This window comes from Rana temporaria, chromosome 5 (genome assembly GCF_905171775.1).
Source record: "Rana temporaria chromosome 5, aRanTem1.1, whole genome shotgun sequence".
Classification (NCBI taxonomy): Eukaryota; Metazoa; Chordata; class Amphibia; order Anura; family Ranidae; genus Rana; species Rana temporaria.
The window spans coordinates 368,936,012-368,946,466 of NC_053493.1; the positions used below are offsets into that span (position 1 = coordinate 368,936,012).

Consider the following 10,455-nt stretch of genomic DNA (forward strand, 5'->3'; position numbering starts at 1 on the left):
AAAGAAGGAGCTCAGGTAGATAATTTGGGGGTGCTACACAAGTTTTTTTTTATCTTAATGCATATAATGCATTAAAATAAAAAACCTTCTGCCTTACAACTCCTTTAATTGGAATGTTTAAAAATTAAGCACATTGCAATATATCAATAAATGTCAGAAAAAAACTCCACACAATTTGTTTTTTTACCTAAAAGCGTCCATTTAAAATAAAAATAAAAAACAGATCTGCTTGAGTTATTTTCCCAATGGCTTAATTGACAAATCATATTAAAGTGAAGAAATGGTTTGGAAGAAAAAAAATATCCAACTGAATTTTTATGCATTTAACATAAAATTACATACATGTATTTGTACATGCAATTTTGTCATGACCTATTCTCAAACGCTCCAGTCTATGGAAAAGATTGTGATTAGAGATTGACATGACACGTGAAAAATAAAAATAGTGCAACATAAGCTCATTATTTTTTTTTTCAGGATATCACTTTTACAAGTTTAATATACATCATGTACAACACAGTAGCCAAACTACAAATTAAATAGCATGGGAGGAGGAAAAAAGTACCCCCAAAAATCCCACAAAAAATAAAAAGGAAATAAAAGGGTGTGGCAGAATACATTTTTGATTTTGATATTATTCCCTCCTTCCAAGAGTCAATGATAAAGCAATTTTCACAAAGGCAGCAGTGAAAAGTCAGACATGTTTAGAACCTTTTCCTGTCTGGGAAGAGACTATCACAGTGTTGCTTCATCTTCCTCCTTTTCTTTCGATTTAAAAGGAACGGTAACAAGCCAAACCGTTTGTCAGAAGACCCGATAGACTGGCCCCCCAATAATTGTACTCAGTTGGGTTTTGCGTGACCAATTGGCGTTAGACGCCACTGCAATCAAAGCGCCAGAAAGTCCTCAACGCGACATCATGGTTGGGCAAAACTGTTAAAATTCATAAACCTTTTCGACAAATGGAAAAAGATCTAAGAAAAACATGTTTGCTAGATATATTACATGGGGAAAACGCTTTATTTAATCTACACAAACCCAAAGTTCTTGGTTTTAATAGCCAGTAATAACTTCTGTTTGAGAATCTGTTTGGAAGAGTAGAGGGGGACATACAGGCGAGAGATACAGGTGTTGGCAGTAGGGAGATGTTGGTCATCTGGCGGTCGTATGGTAATGGAAGGCATGGGCTGAAAACCTTCTTCACTTGCGGGCAAAGATGGGCTTGATGTCCAGAAATAAACCTACAAATATAAAAACAGACAAAGTATTATTTGTGCAAGTGTGAATTTTGTTCACATTATAGATTTCATATAAACACTTGCCGGCAGCACAACGGCTCTCCTGTTCCAGATCCCGTACCTAGTGCTGTGATTGGACACAACACAAGCTGATCAGCAGGTGTCGGCCACTGGATGTCCGCCAGCACCCGCTGATCGGAGAGAAGACACACAGAACAGAGCCCTGCCTAATTAAACAAGGCAGATCTCTGTTCTGTCAGGGAGGATGTGATGGATTTTCTTTCCCTGCACAAGAGGTGCTGGACCTCACTACAACATTCACGGCGATACCGCACATGTGGTGTGAACACCGTTGACCTGTTTGCATTGGCACTTTTATTATCATCACAAACATGGTGATTGCAATATGGTGTGGGATACGTGCAGGGATTGCATTGTTTCCCACACTGTGGGTGTGTGAATCCTCAACTAAGGAAGAAGTCCATCACCTTTGAGCACAAAAAACAAGAGTGGGGTTGGGATATAAAAGGAGGTGTCCAATCACTCAAGGTACCAGCCTATAAACCAGGGTCTGCGAATACTCAGCCCGTGTTCTGTACTCTATGATTAGGATGCAAAGTTACAATATCCATTAGCAACACAAAATAGTGCAACGTGACAAGAACTTACTAAATCTTGCCGCTCAGTCATGCTCATCTTTTCAACAATTGACCAGAACCAACGCTTGAATTGCAAAAGCTTTTCTGCATTTTCTCCTGAAAACATACATTCATAAATATAAAATATTCTGTAGTAAGCATCTTCAAAAAATTATATTATTTTTTTTACTTCATGCAAATCTAATGATAAAGGCCCATTATTTACAGGATAAGGGAACTTGCACGTAAAACTAGTGGAAATGTACCAATTTACTCAATTAGTATGAAGACTATAAAAAGGTCATCAACTCCACCTTAAAATATGTCTTAAAAATTGACGGCTTTAAAAAGATAGACCAAATAAATAACACATTACCAGAATCCTTAAAGTAGGTCTAAGGAAAATAATAAAAAATTGACAGAAAAAAATATAAATACTTACCTGCTCTGTACAATGATTTTACACAGAGCAGCCTTGATCCTCCTCTTTTTGGACCCCCCCCCCCCCACTGCCACCCAGGCTCCTCCAGCTTTCAAGTGCCCCCAAGCCACACGCTGTGTGTGTGTGTCCATTCTCTTACAGTGTGTGTCTCGACCCTGCTCCATCATTGGCTCACTAGCTGTGATGGATAGCAGCTGGAACAAATGGCTCCCACTACAGTGTGAGCCAATAAGGAGAGGAATACCTAGGAGAGCTGCTGCGCTCATGCACATTGCTGGATAGAGATGGGGCTCAAGTATAAGGTGGAGCTTGGAGTGTGGGGGGGCGCTTGGGACTACACCTTGAGCCTTTAGAACAGCCAGCTTTTGTAATTTTCCTCCTTTTGTTGCTACAGGAGGGGGCACTTCATGTCCGTAAGGACCAAGTAACAGTCAGCTCCACAAGGAATAGGATGAAGCCAAAAAAGTAAACCCATACTTCATTAAGAACCCAGGAAACAAACTAAAACTGCATTCACACTTGAGCGCATTTAGAAGAGTATTACAAGCGTTTTACAGCTTCAAGTGTTTTTATTTAGCCAATAGAAAGCACTAAAGGAAGGAGAGGGAGAGAAAATTAGGTGTGGAGAGCTGCTGTTTAGGGAGAAAACACGATAAAGCTCAAATCAGGCATTTCTGTTGAAGTCTATGGGGTCAAAAACACTTGTAATCTGCCAAAAAGAAGCTCATGTACTTTGAGCGACAGGAGTTTTGCTTCAGGTGACAGAACGCTCAGATGTGAACAGGGGCCATTGAAATTAATGCTATTTGGACTGTTAAGCATTTTAGGAGCTACAAACTTCAAGCAGAAAATCGCTCAGGTGTGAACGGGGCCTAAAGGGGATGCGAAGTCCAAACTTATTCAAATAGTGGATAGAGTGGTAAATGTCAGATTATTAGCAGTGTGTCCCCCCCACTGCAGATGCGAGAATTTTACTCAATTGTCACCAAAACACTGGGAGATTTCTCCTCGCCTCATGTTCTGGTGACAGAGCACCACTGTGAACAGGTGCCGTTTAAAAGGAATCTGGCAAAAAAAAAAAAATGCAGTCGATTTGATCAAATATTTTAGAATGGCCCCTTTGCACCGTGAGAAGTCAGGGGGTGGGGGAGTGCCAAAGCTTAGGGCAATGGTTGTGTATAGTGTACTTCCTTTGGTTGTAGGGAATATCACAGAAATGTTCTTCCTAAAAACTATAAAGTATTACTGGGGCACCAATTTTGCTGCTTTTAGTGGGTTTTATCATAGTGGATCAAATTATAGTTGTATTATTCTGTGTTCACTTTATTCAACAACTGTACTGTGCGCCTAAAGGTTTTTCCTTGAACAGCAATGTATGCAATTTCTTACCTGACTCATCGTTGAAAGATGTAAAACTAATCAACATCTGAACATTAACTTCACCGCAGCCATTCACCAGAAGTCTGAAATCTTCTGCCGTTAAATCTTCTAGTGCACTCTTTGGAATTACATCTAGCAGTCCTTTCCTCATTGCCTAAAACATACACAATAGCAATAACGTAACAGAAAGCACAATAAATGCTGGCCATAGATTGCATCATAAAAAATAAACAAAAAAAGTATGATATGCTTTTTCTTGCCCCGGGGGCATTTTTCCTCCCACGGCTACAAAACACTAGTCCTCCCACCGACGCCAAACAAGCAGAACTTTTCCTTTTGGGTGAAGTTCCGCTTTAAGCTTTTGTTCTTGGGTTAAGTCTTCCTTAAAGGCAATGTAGTTTACAGCACTTGTGGTTGTGAGCGTAATTAGATATTAAGGATCAATCCATATATTAAAGACCCAAAAGGAAGCAACTCTCATATAAACTGGTTTTATCTTGGGCCCATTTTACACTTGTGTAACCTGAAAGTTGCACGATTTTGCCACGACTTGAAGCAATGGCTGTGTAATCCTGAGGGCTATGACCCTGAAGTTGCATAAAAATTGGGCCAAAGTAGTGCAGGGACTACTTTAATGTCGCACTGATATGAGCGGTACTCATTGTAAATCATGGGGTATGACTTGTCATGAGACTTTGAAGTCCCAAGTAACAGGACAAGTCGCACAAATGTGAAAGGGGCCTGAATGCAAGCTATGCATCAAGATAAAAAAAATCTGTGTGCAGCAGCCCCCCTAATACTTGAGTCCAATTCGATCCAGCAATGTTGCAAGACAGTCTCGTGCCCGGGACTTTCCTTCATTGGCTAAGACGACAGTGTGGTGCCACCGACTCCTGCTGCTGTCAAAGTCAGTGAGCCAATGAAAAGGGAGAAGGGGCAGGGCCAAACCACAGCTCTGTGTCTGAAAGGGGACACAGAGCAGCGGCTCAGCTGCCTCCAGAGAAAGCCACTCTGTGGGGGCACCAAGCAGGAGGGAGGGGGCCAGCAATGCCAGGGAGGGTCCCGGAAGAGGAGGATCTAGGGTGCTCTGTGCAAAACTACTGCACAGAGCAGGAAAGTATAACAAGTATTTTTTTCTCTTTTAATAACAGACTTTAGCATCACTTTAAGCTACAGTACTTGGGAGGTTGTCCACCTGTCACTGATACACACAGACATCCGACCATGTTAGTCTTTGCAGTCAGTCCTCTCTCCAGCGTCCTCCTTTTGCTCTGCCCTACACGATGCCTCCAATGAAGAAACACGTATGGCAGGACACTGTAGAAAGGATTGACTGCCCTGAGCCGGAGGAGAGACCAGCAGGTTAGATGTCTGTGTAGTGGTGACAGGCTCACAGCCCTGCAGCTTAAGGTGAGAGTGATTTTTATGTAAATGCAATTTTGTCAACATGTTTATATTATGGAAAGCACCAAGTTCCCTTAATTTTTTTTTCTTTCTGGGCCTTGTATATGGATTGAGCCTTAACACCATGGTGCCGCACACGCACAAATATGTGGCCTCTCGGCACCTGGTCCTTGGCGCAGAGGGTTCGCATATTTGCACGAATTGCTATCCATACAGTTGTGCTGATAGAGCGCGCTCCCGACAGTTACCGGCACCTAACCAAAAGCTCCTGATCACTGCTTGCGATTGGGAGTTTTCGGATTATGCAACAGCGGTCACATGCTCTTAAGCCCTACCCCCCGCGTTAAACCTCAAAGGGCCAGGAGGTGTCGGTGTTTAGGTTAATGTCCGATTATGTTCACAACCTCAGTTTGAGTGACAGACCCATTCTGCCTCTAAAAGGCATATGTAAGCGAGTACCCATAGGGGAGGTGGTGGTTTCCATCAAAGAATTAAGAAATTTGGATATTGCAGTATTTGTTTTTATGGTTTATATATGAACACTTGTGTGACGTTATGAATACAAGACTGTTGACTTTGAACACTTTATATTGCAGATTGCGTTAGCAGCATCTTTTTTTACTTGGACACGTTTATGTCATTTATTATTTACACATTCTGCATTTGTGCGTAATATTAACAGTAATATTTTGATTTTTACCAGTATATATAGCTCATTTTTATAGTGTGCCCGAGATTTCACTTTCCAATACAGGCAGTCCCCTAGTTACACATACATCTGACTTGCATACATCTTACAGAGGGAGACAACAGGAAGTGAGAGGAAATCCATCCCTAGGAAGGAAAATTCACTCCTATAAGTGTTATGAGGAAAGGCGTTTTCACTGAAGATTTATCACCAAACCCTCTATGTCAAAACAATATTTTCAAAATAATTTTTATTTCAAAATACAATTGTCACAGACAGAAAGTGAGGTGAAATCTTCTGAACATGGACACAGACAGCAAAACATTGCAGTGATGTTAACTCTTCCCTATGCTATCCCCCCCAAAAAAGTAAAAAATAAAAAAAAACAATATGCCAATTGCAACCTACATACAAATTCAAGAACAGACCCTTTACAGTAAAACAAAATTAAACATAAGAGTGAAACGTTCCACGCATTCTCAAAGTAAACTTACATGTAGAGGCTGTTCTGCTACTACCAGCATCCTATGTTCAGCATATTTTCTTACATATTCATATACATTTTGAGGGGTTACAGGGATATTTACACCATTGGGAATGAGCTCCACCTGAAGAAAAAACAATTACCTTTAGTCAAAGGTAATCTGAATATGCATACACAATCAGACATATTAAAGTTCGCCTGTTGGGAGGAGGAGGAGGAGAAGGAGAAGAAGAAGGAGAAGAAGGAGAAGGAGAAGAAGGAGAAGAAGAAGGAGAAGAAGGAGAAGGAGAAGAAGGAGAAGAAGGAGAAGGAGGAGGAGAAGGAGGAGAAGGAGGAGGAGAAGCCGACGAAGAAGACGGTAAACCTTGCATTAAATGACAAATCTTGGCCGTTTCCGCAAAGCAGAAAGTTTCAGGGGAATAAATGATTTGCCATTATACAATACAGTTTAAATGGTCAACATGCATAATTACTATTGTTCATACCTGTCCTCCACTCTCCTCCTTGCACAGGTCTATAGCGAACGCCAAGTCCATTGATGCAAACACTGCATCTGCATCTGGACTCTGTGAGGCGAGGATGAGCTGTCGCAGACTTTCATACATCACGTGATCAAAAAAAGCAAAATCATGCCAGTTCACCTACACAATGATAAAAGACAACACATTCGTAATTTCCATCAACATTTAGGCACCATACAACATGGTTATTGCTTTTATTCATGTGGATTTCGGTTTCTTTTAACTTTTTTTTTCAAAAATACATGTTTTTATGATGTCATTGTAAATGTTTGGGTACCATTTTCTTTGTGTTCCTGGGGACCCAATGGGGAGTGTCTCCAGTTATTTATAAATGCTATTTTGCATGGATGATTACACCCCTATAACCCCTTACTGACCCCATTCATTAGAGGCCCATACTTTATCGTACGACACTGAATGAAGACTGACAATATAACACTTCTCCCCAATATAGGAAGCTAGCAAACCAAACTGCAAATAAATGTATGCTTCGTCACATATAGGGCAATTTCACATTAGTGCTCCTGTTGGTGGTGGACATTCGCCTGTTCCTATGCCATCATTCCCTCTCTGGCTGAAACGCTGTAGAAACTCATTGTTAGCAAGAAGAAAACTAGCATTGGGACTTTAAATGAGGCATATGAAAAATATACGCCTCCATCCCTGTTGGATACAAAAAAGAGGGGAGTTTTTGGGACTTTAGATGATACGTTTTAAAGCAACCAGTAAGTATAAATAAAGTTGTAAACGTTTATAACCAGGCTCACACTTCCCACCCAAACAGCAAGCCAAATTCAACTGTCCAACTGTACATTAAAAGCAGAGGATTAGTTTCACGCATTTGCAAGTACATGATTAAGCTGCAGGCCAAGGCTCTCTGCATTCTGCAGGCCTGCAGCTTAATCATGTACTTGCAAATGCGTGCAACTAATTCTTTTAATGTACAGTTAGACAGTTGAATTTGGCTTGCTGTTTTGGTGGTAAGTGTGAGCCTGGTTATAAACGTTTACAACTTTATTTATACTTACTGTTTGCTTTAAAACGCATCTCATCTAAAGTCCCAAAAACTCCCCATTGTTAGCAAGAAAGCAGCAACAGAGTGACACTATTTGTCTGGCCAGCTAGGAAGCAACTCTAAAGAAACCGCCACTAGCAGGCCCAACAAAACCGTTTATAGCCCAAGAAATGCCTTAACTACTTCCATACCGGGCCTATTCTGGCACTTCTTCCCTTCATGTACAAATCATAATTGTTTTGCTAAAAAAATAGGGAATAGGGAAACCCTAGGGAATAAAGTAGCGGTCATTGCAACTTTATCTCGCACAGTATTTGCGTCATAATTTTTCAAACGCCTTTTTTTGAGGAAAAAAAAAAAAATGGTTTCATGAATTAAACAAAACAGTAAAAGTTAGCCCATTTTTTTTTTGTATAATGTGAAAGATGTTACGCCGAGTAAATAGATACACAACTTGGCACACTTTAAAATTGCGCACACTCATGGAATGGCGCCAAGCTTCGATACTTAAAAATCTCCATATTGCATCCCTTGTAATAAGAATAGTGTGTGACAGGTCCTCTTTATCGAGATGCGGAGTCAATAAGACACCACATCTCTCCTCCAGGCTGGAAAGCAGGAGATCAGTGAATTTTATTTCCCGATCTCATGCTTTTAGCCGCGTTAGTGGCTTTTACTTCCGAGTGCCCGGGTGTGACGTCATAACGTCGCACCTGAGCCTCCGACAGTCATAGAGATGACCGGAAATCTCTATGCTCGTCATTCAGCGGCGGCCGATTCATTCTCCGGGCCTCCGATGGCACGGGAGAGCGCGGAGAAGCACCGGATGGCAGCGGGAGGATATCCCCCTCCCCCACTGAAGTACAGGACGTCATATGACGTCCTACGATAAGGAAGTGGTTAAGGACCAGCCCTGGAAAGTGATACCAAATTTGGCAAAGCTCCCTACGAATTAGGGGAAACAGCAACAGGACGACAGTCAGCTTGATGCTCAGGACCAAATAGAATAGGTCACCACTAGAGAATGACTCCAAACAGAAGGGAACAATGAAACCTGGAGCAAGTGAGAAGCTGATCAACCTGAACCTCAGTGTTGAAGACACAGCAGCACATAGATGGTGACCAACAGAGACAGTAGTAGGAGACCTACACGAGTCAGGATCCAAGGGGCCAAGGAACCACTTTGCTTTGAAAGTCTAGTAAGCATCCCTGAAGAAAAATCTCCAATGAGAGAAACCACCTGGATATGCAGAGAATAATTAACATCCAGCTGATGAGGAAACCGAGTGATCACACCAGAGACTACCCTGTCCAGAGAGGCAGATATGTTAACAGTCTAGATCCACAAGGAGTCCAACAGCAGACAAGGGTCTAAAGTAGACCAAGGGGATATTAAAAGGTGCATGGTAGGCAGGAAAAGGGCAACACCCTTCATAATAACACAGGGCATGAAGGGAGGAACTAGGTTGAATCTGCCGTTGACCGCCAATTACCAACACTGAAACCCCAAGTCAGATCTAGCCAAATCTTGAAGGTGTCAAGCCCTTCAGGGAGATCTTGGCCATTAGAATCCACAATGCCACCCGCTTCACTCGTGGTTGTCCAGTATCTCACAATGGGGGCGTCAGGCCTGAGAAGTAGACCTGTGTATGGAGGACAACAAGTACAGAACCCTACAAGGATGACCGACAAGTAAAGCTGGTCCCAGCTGACCCATTAGGCCAGAGGGCCCATCTGGAGTCAGGATAAGCCAAGACACACCAAGGGCAGGAAATCTTTGAGGAATAGAATGGTGGCCTGGATAGGACACAGCTCTGGAAGCCAAAATGACAGCAACTGGATCAAAGGGTATGGGGTGAATTGAATCTGGAATGTGCCCTGCAGCCAACTTCTCTATGCCAAGCTAAACCCAGTGACTGAAGGTCTCTTCTAATCCATCACTGCAACACTAAGGCTGCATTCACACCTGAGCGTAGGGCGTTCGGTCGTTTTTTCGGGCGTTTTTTTTCGCGCGTATTCATGCTTATTTGCGCGTTTGCATACAGCGTCGTGCGACGTTTTTGTACTTCGGGCGTTTCTTATTTTAGCCAATAGGAAAAATTATCATCTTTTCATCACTTGTTGCTATGTTGGTAGATTTTTTTTAATCTTCTGCATGGGCGACAAGTTCTATTGATTAAAGCGACGAAACGCCCATAGCAAACGCCCGTTGTCGCGCGATACGCTCAATACGCGCGTTTCCCATTACTTTCTATGGGGAAAAAAAAACGCTCAAACGCCTCTGTCGCGCGATTCGCGCGACAAAAAAAGGTCCGGGACTTGTTTGAGCTTCGCGCGACAGGCGTTTGGGCGTTCAGGCGTTCAGGTGTGAACAGTCACCATAGGGAATAATGTTAATTCTCCCCTCTGGCGTTTGTGAGCAGTGCGCTTCAGGCGTAAAAACGCCTAGGTGTGAATGGGGCCTTAGTCCTACAGGGTCCAGTTGTAGCACTTCGATGGCTAGCTATGTAGAGAAGATTCTTGATTGGAATTATAGAAAAAGATCGAAAGTAATGCCTGGTACACACATTGAGATTATTGGACGAATTATCGTTTTTTTTGCATGCCAATCTCAGATCGAACCTGAAGAGTTTACTAAAGTCTAA

At 42.1% G+C, this 10,455-nt stretch overlaps 1 protein-coding gene across 15 annotated transcripts in view; it reads right to left on the minus strand.

Annotated features, from left to right (window-relative positions):
* Window positions 1–297: 297 nt before the first annotated feature.
* The window catches only part of UBR5 (ubiquitin protein ligase E3 component n-recognin 5), a 135,601-nt gene continuing 125,443 nt past the window's right edge, over window positions 298–10,455 (minus strand). For all 15 annotated transcript variants that reach the window (XM_040354801.1, XM_040354811.1, XM_040354810.1 and 12 more), the window contains 5 exons: window positions 6,760–6,915; window positions 6,285–6,398; window positions 3,708–3,852; window positions 1,908–1,993; window positions 298–1,241 (listed from right to left, as the gene is read on the minus strand). In XM_040354801.1, coding sequence (XP_040210735.1) covers window positions 1,029–1,241; window positions 1,908–1,993; window positions 3,708–3,852; window positions 6,285–6,398; window positions 6,760–6,915 — 714 coding nt within the window. In that variant the 3' untranslated portion in view covers window positions 298–1,028. The remainder of the gene's footprint in view (window positions 1,242–1,907; window positions 1,994–3,707; window positions 3,853–6,284; window positions 6,399–6,759; window positions 6,916–10,455) is intronic.